The 13,443-nt window shown below is 38.9% G+C and overlaps 1 protein-coding gene across 5 annotated transcripts in view; it reads left to right on the top strand.

Moving 5' to 3' along the window:
- wnk2 (WNK lysine deficient protein kinase 2) overlaps positions 1–13,443 on the top strand; it is a 225,255-nt gene that overhangs the window by 173,091 nt on the left and 38,721 nt on the right. For all 5 annotated transcript variants that reach the window (XM_041191976.1, XM_041191978.1, XM_041191977.1 and 2 more), the window contains exons 17-18: positions 635–754; positions 1,160–2,403. In XM_041191976.1, coding sequence (XP_041047910.1) covers positions 635–754; positions 1,160–2,403 — 1,364 coding nt within the window. The remainder of the gene's footprint in view (positions 1–634; positions 755–1,159; positions 2,404–13,443) is intronic.

Below are 13,443 nucleotides of genomic sequence, written 5' to 3'. Positions count from 1 at the left end.
AAGACTGCCCCAGATTATGCACTGTCTTTTGCAGAATAATGGAATCCTGTAAATGGATTTCCAAAGTGCCAGTTAAAAAACTCTCAATACAATTGAATACACATTGACTGAATCAGTCAAATTCAATACAGGGTCAGTGGCCATGATGTTATGGCCTACTAGGCATAAGTACCCCGTTGATATAAAACCCTGCCTTCCAGTTTGCCGTAGGAACATTGCATGAAGAAAGTCAAAGAAAATCTCCAAATATAAGTGCTACCCATCATACTTCAGTTATCACATTTAGTTGATTTGGGTGGAAATAAAATGGAAGCAACTTGAAATTCAAGATGTAGGGACGATACAAATGAAAGGCAAGGTGCATGTCTAGGAAAATTAGTGAACCGTAAAGTGTATTGAATGGCGTAACATTCCATTGTCATAATACAACATTCTTGCACAGGAAATCTGTGCTGTTTCAAATGACTGTGGCTAATGTAGCAAACAGCCTCTCTAAGGTGGTAGAGGATCTCCTCAAAATAAAATAAAGCTGGAATACTCTAAACTAATATTTTGATATAACATTCATGTAACGTAGTTTAAGTTGATGAACAGCTAAATTCTAATACGCTCTTTAATCTTTAATCTTTATTAGTACTACATACTGGTCGAAGGTGGTTTATTGTTTGTCCAGTTGTGGAAAATCTTGCAACGCAACTGCCAGAATCTGTACCAGACATTCCTTCAACTCAACCACAGCCAACTTCTGTTCTGGGTAGGATTTAAATTTTTATAACTGTAGAACTGTAGAAGTTCAAAATGCAAATAGAGAAACAAATTTTGGCATAATTTTATCAAGATGAAGAATTGGCCTCCTAAAATGAAAGATAAATGTTCCTCTTATGCGACATAAATGTTTTGCATTTGCACAAGCCCCTTAAATAATTCAACATTTTCCTTCCCATTTAGATGCTTGTGTTCTTTAATCTTAACGGCATTGATAGTATTTTAGTGTTTATAACTTTAAATATTAATTATGTGCAGTAAATTAAAATTAGCTTGCATGAATATGTGAATTAAGTCAATAAATTAGGTTTTAGGAGCAGTTCTAATTTAGCAGTTCATTTAAATTTGCAAATATGTTCTTCAGCAGTAACACTTTTTTTATATTTGATTTCAGAGGCAGAAAGCGGAATTGATGATGAGCAAGTGGAATCTATAGCAACACAGACAACTGCAATGACTTCACTTGTTGCTAATGATAACACCTCTGGACATCACATTGCATCTCCACCTTTGGTACCACCGCTGTCTAATATTACTCATCCAACAAATTTGCCTGTTGAAGTAACAATGTCACCTGTTATTTCTACACTGTCAATCCAGAGAGAGGATAAAACTGGAAATGAAGCACAACCAAACAGTCACCACATATGTACTGCTGTTTCAAATGGATCAAATGTTGCACTTCAAAGTCAACTTGCAGGTCATGAGCATTTAGAACTTCAATCGAAGACTGGTCTGCTGCAGTCAGTAGAAGAACAATCGAATTTGGCTTTTAGCCCCCCTACAGCTGTAGACATGCCATGTTGTGCAGCTGTTCAGCCTCTTCCCATCCAATCAATATCTATCCAAACAGAACATTCACTTCCTACTCAATATGCTGAACCTAGTCCAATTCACAGCCTGGTCTTGGAGCACCAGTCTGTACCACAAGCCTATGTGCCTGATGTTATCCCACAATCTGTTGTAATGCAGCAACCTTGTGCAAACCAGGTGCAGTCAGCCATGGGCATTTCTGGAACAGTGAGTAATACAGCAATAGGTTCTCAGCCCCAGAGTCCTGCACAAGTAGTTCCAGGTGTTAACCAACAGTACGCAGCACAAGCACAATCTCAGTCGATTACTTTGACTGGTATTATTAGCAGTCAGCAACAACTTTCTCTAATGATTGAATCAGATAGTGAAGGTCCACGTAAAATTGAATTTGTAGATAATACAATAAAGACGCTGGATGAAAAATTACGTACTTTATTATATCAAGAACCAGGAGGGATTCTCCCTGTATATCCTGCTGCAGAGTCTTCTGAAACTGCCCCCGTGGGAGAGGTGGGTTGCACTGAAGAGCTTTATACTGAGCCTCTTGGTGAAGTCCTTAATGCTGCGCTTTCTGTGGCTGTTTCTGTTCATGATGTAAAGAATATAGATGCACCTATCCATTCTGTTTTACCAATTACCCAAGTTCCTATTATGGGATCACCGCCAAGCTTGCACACTCTACCTGCAGAGTTGCTAGAAGAAACTTCTAATCACGTTGTTCTTGGAGAGGTTCTGTATCAGCATGTGACAACACCAGTATTACCTGTAATGGGAGACTCCATTTTGGCTTCTAAAGTTACAGAGACTAGATCCACTGATATTAACGTAAGTCGTGTTTGATTTCTCCTTTGTCTTTGGAAGTTGATTTGCTGTGGAATTTTTTAAATTAGCATTTCTGAATTGTAGCTACATACATCTGTTTTTATTTTGTATATTAAATCCCAATGGATTGCTTAAAGTTAGTATAGAATCAAATTTTCAACTAAACGTTATATGTATTTGGGACTGGTAGGAAAACACTACCTTGCTGGCTAACCTGTGATGCCAATTTTGAAGAAATGTCCTGCAAGTTGCTTTCCTTCCATTTGTATAAATGCCTATTCATTTGTACCTGAATGTAGGACAACATTGAAAGAATCAGGAAGATCATATGAAAAGTAGTTAATCAGTCATTCAATTTCATGTTCTGACTGCACAACCAAGTTCAGTCTCCTTTTGTTTAAGCTGGTGTCAAATTTTAAGAGATTATCTTGAGGCATAAATTTTGAAATACATGTTTTTTAAAAAAATTAAAACTGACGTTTGTTATTCTAGTATGGATAATGTGAAAATGTGCTCAAAATTGATTATACTGATGAATATTTTGGTTGCTTGACGCAACTAGGCCACTTGAGAATACCAGTCCAAAATTGAAATACTTCAAATACTGGTCAGGCATTATCTGTGAGAATTCCAAACTTTGTCTGAATTAATTTAATAATCTCTACAGAATATTTTTAAAAGGGGTGAAACTTTAAATGTTGATGTTCAGAGAGACTTGTTTATTTGTACAAGGAACACAAAGTCAGTATGCAAGTATATCTAACAGTTGGGAAGACATGGCATTTTGAACTTAATTGCAAGGGGATTGGAGTACAAGAACAAGGAAAGTCTTGCTATCATTGTACAGGACTTTGATGAGACCACACCTAGAGAACTGTGTGCAGTTTTGGTCTCCATACTTAGGTAAGGATATACTTGCATTGAAGACAGTACAGCGAAGGTTAAGTAGATTGGTTCCTGGGATGAGAGGATTGTCCTATAATGTGGTGCTGAGAAAATTGGGCCTGGGCCTATTCTCTCAAGTTCAGAAAAATGAGACAATCTCGTGGAAGCCTACAAGATCCTGAAGGCTTGATCCGGTAGACACTGAAGTTGGTTCCCCTAGCTGGGGAATCTAGAACATGGGGCACGTTCTCAGAGTAAGGCAATGATCATTTAGGACTGAGATGAGGAGAAATTTCTTCACTCAGAAGGTTGTGAATTTTTGGTTGTTGATGCCATTTTGATTTAAGATTGAAATAGTTTTTTTGGTGTCTCAGGGAATCAAGGGATATAGGGAGCAGGTGAGAAAATGGAATTAAGACAAGTTCAGCCATGACCATGGTGTAGCAGATTTGAGGGGCCATACTGTCTACTATTTCTTATGTGCCTATGTTCTTAGATTTTTGAACTTGTGGGATTTTAATTTATGATCTCCCACTCCTCTCTCTCCCAACTCTTTCTCTACCACCCCCCAACCCCACCCCCAACCACCATTTCACAAGTTGCATAAGAATTTGTTTGTATGGATGAAAAATGTGAAGTTAGTGATATACAGAGAAAACAATCCTAACACTTCGCTCTCCTGAAATAAGCCTTAGATCTGGGAGTGCATGGTGTGAGGTTTACTGTATATAAACACTCTTCCCATTGACTTGGAATTTGGAAAATTATGCTTGTTCGATTCAATGCTCAATATGGAATCAAGTCTGAGGAGGAAATATTTCTTATGGATGCACTTCAAAAAAGTTTTCTATAATGTCACCAGCATTAGACATAGGCTGACATTTCAGTATTGAAGTTGTGGGCATGTAGCTGACCTAAGTCAGTTCAGGGGCAGTCTAGAAAAGGGCATTGAAAATGTGGACTGACATGACTGCTCTTCTGCATCTGGGGTTCTTAGCCAGGAATGCACAAAAAGGTTTCAAGGGGCTTACCATGCCTTCAGATTATTTCTAGAATCATTTAACATTAACCCCTTTTATATATTCAGCCACTGAGGGTTTCACTGTCTGAAGCAGTTCCCTAGAACCGATTATCTTTGTGGACAAAGGTGGGGTTTAAAGGATTGAAGCCACCCAACTCCTACCCCGCCTTGTCAAAGGTAAAGATCTTTGAGTACTTATACAGATGAGATGGAGAAGTCAGTTTGTGCAAAGGCAGCCTGGTGCCTGGAGAAACATTTTCTCCTCAGAAGCATGTAATGTTGCTGATCCAGCTACACCTTTGAAATCAGCACCCGTGACAACAGCAAGGATAACTTGTATTTATATAGCGCCTTCAACACAAGGATGGGAAATTTTTGCAGCTGCAGGAGTTGCTGTTGGTGCAGGATAGCTGGACCTTCTCGCCCAATCTGTGGCCCTTTTACTGAGTAAGTGACTTGGCTCCAACTCCACCACAGCCTACCACTCAGTTTCAGGCTCCAGACCCACCCAGGAGGGAGGAAGATTCCATCCAGCCATGAACTCAGCCACAGCCCATCTGAGGCAGCAGTTACTGCTTTATACTGCCTCTGGCTTGGCCTACTCAAGACTCTAGTGTTACCCAAGTGCATGGTGATGTACTCCTTGGCCCGCTGGGGTCTTAGCCTCTGGGGTCCAAGCTCCTATCCTTCAGGGAGTTGGCTCGCCAGCCAAGGAGAAGCCACAGCCACCCACTGATGGGCAATGGCAGCAACAAAGAACTGAATCTAGGCAAAGTGGAGAAATCCAGGTGAGCTGGGAGAGTGGAGATGGATGAGGGAGAGTGGCTGGTGGGGAAGGAGGGATGGGTTGAGTGAATAGGGTTGGGTAGGGAGGGAAGGCATGTGGGGAGGGAGGGCATGAGTGAGTGAGGGGAGAGGGGCTGTTGAGTGATTGAGTTTAAGGGGGAAGCAGCTTTACATGCACTATCTGTATTGACTGCTGAAATGCTGACATCACTTTAATGACTTTATACAAATGCATTGGTCCACAATCTTAACGGTAATAGAAGGTAAACAAAGTGTAAACTAATGTTTCTACCCAGTTGAAATCTAATAAATCCACCCATTTGAAGCGGCCTGGAACCATTTACATTTCACTAAAAATTATAAGACGTGCTATACATGATTCCTTGTTACAAAAAATTTTCAAACCTTTGTCTTCGGCCACTAATTTCAGACCTTGTTGTCTTTGGCCACTCTTACCCCAAATATAATGAAATGTCCCAAGGTTCTTCACAGGACTGTTATTAGGCAAAGTATGATACCGAGCCACATAAAAGGTCAGATGACCAAAAGCTTGTCAAAGGTATTTTTATGGAGTGGCTTAAAGGAGGAAAGTCAGGAAGAGTGGCGGAGTTGTCTATTGGGGAGCTCCATAGCTTGGGCCTAGGCAACTGAAGGCATAGCCACCAATGGTGGAGCTATTATAATTGGGAATGCTGAAGAGGTCAGAATTACAGGAGCAACAGGACTTGCTTTGAGCTAAGACACTAGGAGCAGAGTTTTGGATGACCTCAAGTTTACGAAGGTAGAATGTGGGGGACCAGTCAAGAGTGCATTGGAATAATCAAGTCTAGAGGAAACAATGGCATGAATGAGCGTTTCAGCAGCAGATAAGCTGAGCCAGGGGTGATGCCGAGTGCATTTATGGAGGTGGAAATAAGTGGATTTAGTGATGGGATCAAATGCCCAAGGTTGCAAACAGACTGACTTGACCTCAGATCAATAAGGGATGGAATTGGTGGCTGGGGAACAGAGTTTGGAGAGGAAACTAAAAACAATGGCATCAGTCTTCCCGGTATTTTATTAGAAGAAATTTCTGCTCACTCACTATTGGGTGTCAAATAAGCAGTGTGATAATTTAGCAACATTGGAGGATTGAGAAGGTGGTAGTGAAGTATAACTGGGTGTTGTTAGCATACATATGAAAACTAGCATTTAATTTTTGGATGATGTCGCCAAGAGGTAGCATGTAGATGAGAAATAGAATAGTGCTAAAGATGAGTCCTTGGAGAATACTGGAGTAATGGTGCAGGAGCAGGAAGAGAAGCCATTGCAAGTGATTCTCCAGCTATGATTAGATAAGAATGGAACCATGTGAAAGCTGTCCTACCCTGTTGGATGGCAGTGGAGAGGCATTGGAGGAGGATGGTGTGGTCAGCCTTGTTCAAGGCTGCAGATAGGTAGAGAAGGACAAGGAGGGGAAATTTATAGTCGTAGGATGTCATTTGTGACTTTGGTAAGAACTCTTTCGGTATCATGGCGGGGGTGGAAACCTGATTGGAGGGATTCCAATTTGGAGTTCTGGGAAAGATAGGAACAGATTTGAAAGGTGATGGCACGTTCAAGGACTTTGGAGAGAAAAAGGAGGTTGGAGATGGGGCAGTAGTTTACAAGGACTTTTTTTGAGGAGAGGAGTGATGACAGCAGATTTAAAGGAGTGGGACAACATCTAAAGAGAGAGGTGTTTGCAATATCAGCTAATGTGGGAGCCAGGAGGGGTAGTTGGATGATCAGCAGTTTAGTGGGAATAGGATGACCTTAGAGAGGGCATCAGGAGAGATGGGATAGAAACAAGAGAAAGATGCTAGTTCAGGGCTAGGGCAGGGAGGAACCTTAAAGGAAATTTGGCAAGATAGCTTAGTGATGCTGTGCGACGGACTTCAGAACAGTGAAGTACCTCTATTGCAATCAGTTTATTTAACAAAATGATTAATTCCTGAATGTCTCAGAAGGATGGAAAGTGAACTACTGAGAATCTTATTCTTACACGTAATTATTTTTGGGAATGTTTTTGCATCACATTTCATTTTGATACTATATACTGGCCGAATGCATGTGAAATGATATGCCAGTCGACCTGTGTAATCTTCTAGTGGGTTGCCTGACTTTAAATAGGATTACAGTGTCAGGGGTATTGATTTCATGGGACAGCTTGACAGACATTGGAGTATGATCTGCTTGATCTCTCTCTGGAGGTGAAACTGATGTAAAAATACATTTGAAATAATGGCATAACATTGCTATTATGAACGTTGATTCCTGGCTAAATAAGCAACATCCTGAAAACATCAAACCATAATTCTCTGCTTTAAACCACAAACCACCACCTTCGTCAGTCAATCCTACTTTTGTGTCATCCTGTTTAGTTCTCAAATATTAACATTGAATGTTAACATTGAAGATTTAGTTTGACTAGTTTGGTGCTTCAAGTTTTGAGACGCAAAGCAGAATCCTATTGTGAGAATATTGCAAAGTATGAAAATTTGAATATTTATCTAATTGGGAAAGATGGTTTGATACTTGTTTGGTAGTTATTGGCCATTTTAAGATTGCAGATTACTAATGAACAATGAGCCTGACATGCAGTCAAGTTTACAAGATGAATGAATTTATTAAAGACATTAGTTGCTTGCTTGTCATATTTTCGGTAAATAAACCCAGCCATTAAAACTCCTGCCAAAACTGTTAAACACCATCCTTTGCTCCTAACACAGATTTACAAGTAGAAGTTGTGAATTTTAGGAATTTGACAGCATACAGATGATAAGCAAAGTTAAATGACTGTGCTGCAGATCACTTATCCCCAAATTATACATTCTGACCTTAATATGCTGGAATTCATCAAATCTTTCTGGTGTTTACTTTCAGCCTTTGCCTGGATGTAGCTACCTGGTTTCCTGAGGCCGGGAAACCCAGTCATCCATAGCTAAATTCAAAAAGCTGAATCATAATGAAGCCCATAGCCTCATTATGATTGCCAGCCTGCCTCCTTGGAACAAGTTGGTTGTCTGCTCACCCTGCTGCCTTCGTTAAAGCTGGTAGTAGGCAGGTTTAGATTTCTGATTTGCATGACTTTACCCCCCGCCCACCTCCCCACCACCCCATCTTGCTCAGCCTGGTTTTTGTGGTTAAAAATCCCTCCACCTGTATGTTATGGCGGAGTATCTGTATGTTTGTACCAAAATCATATACCACCTCTTCAGGATATTGTTACATGAACTACTGAGGGAGTCTTTCAGGCACACTTATAAAGGATGATACCATTTTTATTTGAACTATTCAAAAGTAATGGATCAGCTTTCATAGAATCATAGAGCACATGAGGAGTCTGCTGGGCCCATCATGTCTGTGCTGGCTCTTTTCAGCTGTATAGCTATTTTTTATAATGGAAAGAAGCGTGTTATGCTATGGGTGGTGTTGGGGTGTGTGGTCAATAGAACTTCTACAGCCGGGATGGGGGAAAATAAGAAGTGAAAAGGGTTGAGAATCCCTGCAATGCATCATCAAGCCAAAGAAGGCAAAGAGTCTTTTCCAGTCCGAAGCTTTTCTAAAGCCCATTTCTTGGTGCCCTGTAGCAAGGCTGCATAGATGTGGCAATAGTACCTGTGTTGTCAGCATTTATTAGCCTGTAAACATGGACCCCTCGTGGAGAAATTTATCAGGAGGTAATAGCCTGTTAGCTGTGTTGCAGAACAGAAAGCCACTGGAACTTTGTTCAGGTCTTTTGAGCAACAAAGCAGTAGCCCTTGGAGGTTTCAGTCCTCTGGCTGGCAGGTGGTTGGTTCCTATATAGATTGCCTAATCTTCAATTCACTTTCATAGTATAAGCAGTCCCATAAGATTTGGCTAAAGAAAGCATAAAAATACCTGTGTTGGAAAACTGTTATTCTGTTTATTATGATTAAATGATCACATATCCCTGTCACCATTTTTTATCGTCATGATTCCCGGAAGTCTAGCAAGAGGAAATGGGTTTCAACACTCATTTGTAGCAATGTTGCTAGCTTTTGTGGAGAGTCTCAACCAATGTTGGCAACTAAATGGTTTGTCCACTGCAGTTACAACACTACTTCATCCAATGAAGTGCAAAGGTGCCAACAATCTTATTGGTTCAATGTTGTTAAATTCAGAGTAAACTCGCTGAAATTTCACACTGCTGTCATCTCTACTTATCAGTCATCTATTGCCTATCATTTACTTGCATTTCCTGCAGTATACTTCTCTCAAGAAATTGTGATGCAGAAAGTACATTTGCTACAATTCTCTTGAAGATGAAACACATTTTTCTGTTTTAGCTATTTAAAATCTGCAGGGTATGCTCACGGGTTTTGAATCTGCATGTTCTTTTTTGCATTATAACAACAAAACTTCGAGTGATCCCATTTTAAAAAGATTCCTGGAATATGTTTTTGTCATGGTGCTTACCACTGGGCCCAAAATAAAGGAAACATGGTTTCAATTGAAATGTACTGATGAGTGATCAGTGCTTGCAGTATTTTCAGTTTGGAAACAAGGGACAATGTACAATTTTAAAAATAAAAAGCTGTTAAAGATCTATTTTGAAATCAATTTGTTATTAACAATCTATGTCACAAATAACTGAAAGAATGAAGAACATCCTCAGCAGATAAGTAAGTGATATTTTCTACCTGCGGTCAAAAAATGCATTATGCACAAATGCATAATGGATCAAAACCAAAAAAACTTTGCCTGAAAAAAATAAAGTTTAATTGAAATGAGAAAATATATTCCACATCACGTCCTCAGGATATCCCAAAGAATTTAGCAATCATCGGATTAATTTTGAAGTGCAGTTACTGTTGTTGTGTCGGTAAACATTACAGCCTGTTCTTCCACAGCAGGATCTCACAAATAGTACATTAAAACTTACCACTTAGGATTGTGTTAAGAATAATGGTGAAGTTATTAGAACTCACCATTCGTATGATGCAAGTCAGACGTATCTTGTGGTGTCCGCAAATGCATGATGAAGCACTTTCCAATTTACCCTGCTCCTCCAGAAATCTTGTTGCGTAGTGTTCACCCAGTGGCTCGTAAATTTATGAAGTTGCTGTATGTACCCACTAAGCATGCCAGAAAATGTTGGGCCTTATCAATTCAAGTGTAAATGAAGTTTTAAAGGCATCATCAGTTTTAATTGCTGACAAAGCTCCCTGGCACTGAAATTTAAATTTTATAAGTGTAGAGTCTCATTCCTTCATGTATTAATTATTGAAGATTTTGTAACAATTAAAATATCATTTTTCTTTTTTGTCTGTTTATATCTCTTATTCTTATTTACCACTTCATTTCACTTTCTGTGCATAATTTTACGCGGAGTTAAATATTCTAACTTTCACTCCCTTGTTAACTCAATCTGTTTGTGAGGATTCATCAATCTCGTTGAAGAGATATTTGCTCGCTTACTATGTTTGTTCAGATCCCAGTTGCCCTGTAGAGGGTGCTGCGCTGCAGATTGACAACCATAAGTTTTTATTTCAAAAGCCTGTGGACAACTGTAAGCGTGATTAATGATGAGCGATGTTTTGTTCACTGCTGACGCAAAATCCCTATCATGGCTTTTGGTGTTGGTAATGGAGGAAGGAATGTTGGTTAGTATACCAGGGAAGCTCCCTAAAATAATGCCATAGAATCTTTTATGCCCACCTGCACAGTGCAGATGACCTTGGTATAGTATCCCAGGCAAAAAATAGTACTTCCATAAGTGTAGCATTTGCTAAAAATGTAGTGGGTTTAAACTCAATAGAGAGGCATGAGTACTACCAGGTGAGACAAACTAACAATTAATGCTAACTGCCTTCTATAAGAAAAAAAATCAACTTATACCATTTGTTAAAATGTTTCAAGAACATTTAATTTGACCAGAACGCTTATTGAACCACAGTTTAATGCATTACACTGTGAATTTCTCAGTTAATTATAATTTAGCAATTTGAAACTCGATCAAAACTGTGCGCTCAGTCTCTTTTGTAACTGTGCAATTTTTTCAGAAGGCCACTGGAAATGATCACTGGATGATTCTTGGCCCCTGGGTTAACTTATTCGCTGTTTGAATTCTCAACTGCCAATCAATGATATGTATCATTCAGGTTTTAAAGCTTGTATGTTGCCCACATGATGGCTAAAATCAACAGTTTTGCCTTTTAGAATTAATCTATATTGAAGTAGTTTAATAGTCTGTTTTTTTTTTGCATTTTCATTAATGAAAACTGTCTGGTTTGCATTTGTTCCTATTTTTGCACGTGCTTAGTTTACATTCTTGACGCATTCAGTTAACAAGAATTTCAGACAAAATAATCTCAACATTCTTGTAGCTGCAAGAAAATTTTAGGTGATATCTAACAAGATCTTAAATTCAGATAGAGTGAATACTTATAGGATTATTCCTACACTAAAACACAATTTGTTAAAAAGTCTCGGCCTACGAATGTTTGACTGTAGAGTGCTTTCAGTGTCAGGGTCCGTGCTGACCACATGACTGATCATGCCACAAGCTTAACATTGACCGAATCGAAAAGTAGAATACTGTGCATGTTGGAAATCTAAAGTAAAATTAGAAAATGATTCGGGTCAGGCAGCATTTGTGAAGAGAGAAACAGTGTTAGCTTTTCAGGTCAGAATGACCTTCAATCAGAATCACAGACCTGAAATATTAACTCTGCTTATCTTTCTACAGATGTTACCTGACCTGTGTACTTTCAGCATTTTCTGTTTTTATCTTAATGAGACCAGATTGATCCAAAAACAGAATTGGGCATTTGGGACCTGAGTGAACAGTGCGAACAACTTTAACCAATTAGATTGAGAGATTGAGGCATTGATAAATTAAAGGAGGATGACTGAGAAGGAAGTGTAAATTAATGGGCGAGTTTAATGTCAAATCAGAGAAAGAGAAATGAGAGGGAAAGAAAGAATGGAGTGAGGGGAAAAATATAGAACTGAAAAGTTTTTATTAAAAATCAAATTTATCATAATCTCCAATAACAATCAAAACAAAGGAATAGGATGTCACTTGTAATAGTTCATTTTCAGTGATAGAGAGGTTGATTTGGCAAGTTTAGTTCATATCTACTGTGTAAATACAGCAACTTTTTGACATTTATTGCATGTCTATGGTGAGGTGGACAGCAAAATGTTGTCTTTGCGAATCTAGTAGTGGAGTGGTGCAACTTCAACAACACTTGGATTTTGATCTTTAACCATGCATCTGCTCCTCACCTCAAGTTGCTGCATCATTTAAATAAGGCAACACTATTAGCATTACCACCACTTGACAGAAAATTCTAGCCTCACAGAATAGCATATGAGAGGCTATTTGGCACATCAGGTTTGTGCTGGTGACTTTTTTTTTGCACAAGTCACCTGATTTCATCTAACTCTTACTCCACACTTCTTAATATTCCTATTTTGCAAGCATCTGTCTAATTCCTTTCTTAAATCGAATATAATTTGTAGCAGAAAAGTCAACATTCCAACCACCCTCTGTAAAGATGTTTTAAACTCTAACCTCCCCGTTAATTCTCTCTCTGTTTTTGTGCACTTATGCTGCAATCTTGCTAATGAGTGGAAACAAACTATCACTCTTTACTATATCAAACACTACAGTTTTGAAAAGATCGCATTATAGGAACAACAGAATAGGAGTATGTAATTCAGCCCCTCAAGCATATGGTGCTATTCAATTAGATCATGGCTGATGATCTCAGTTCCACCTTTGATCTACATCCCTTGGTACTCTTATCTATATTATAAATGAAACTACACTTTAAAAATACTTGATTGATGTAAAGAAATTCTGGATGTCCTGAGATCATGAAAAATGCATATATAAATGAAAGTCTGCCATGCCTAATAAAAATTTGTCAAATTAGTCTTAAATTTCAGCTGACCCATCATCTACAGCATTTTGGAGGAAAGAATTCTGCACTCTGTGGAAAAGCATTTCCTGATTTTAATCTGAATGGTCCAGCTCTAATTTTAACATTGTGCCTCCTTATTATGAATTACTCCCATCTCCAGGTCGTCCCTTAATCTTCTCAACTCCAGTGAAGGCCTGTTTCTCAAGATTCTTCATAACTGATAACACCTTTTCCATTGCTTTTACATACTCTAATTTTAGATGATAGGACATCACCTAAACTTTAGACCCTATTACTGAGCAAGCCTTTGCAGGTGCATAAAAGTCCCAGTTTGTACTCTCCGAATGGCAAGACCACAAACAACATGGAGACGCCACAGGTGTTTGTTTTTGTCATTTGCAGTTATGCTAATTTAAATCTTTCTTAGCTGCTATT

The sequence above is a fragment of the Carcharodon carcharias genome, chromosome 7, assembly GCF_017639515.1.
Source record: "Carcharodon carcharias isolate sCarCar2 chromosome 7, sCarCar2.pri, whole genome shotgun sequence".
In the NCBI taxonomy this organism is placed as follows: Eukaryota; Metazoa; Chordata; class Chondrichthyes; order Lamniformes; family Lamnidae; genus Carcharodon; species Carcharodon carcharias.
The sequence above is the reverse complement of the archived record's forward strand: the minus strand, read 5'-3'. Positions and strand labels throughout refer to the sequence as shown.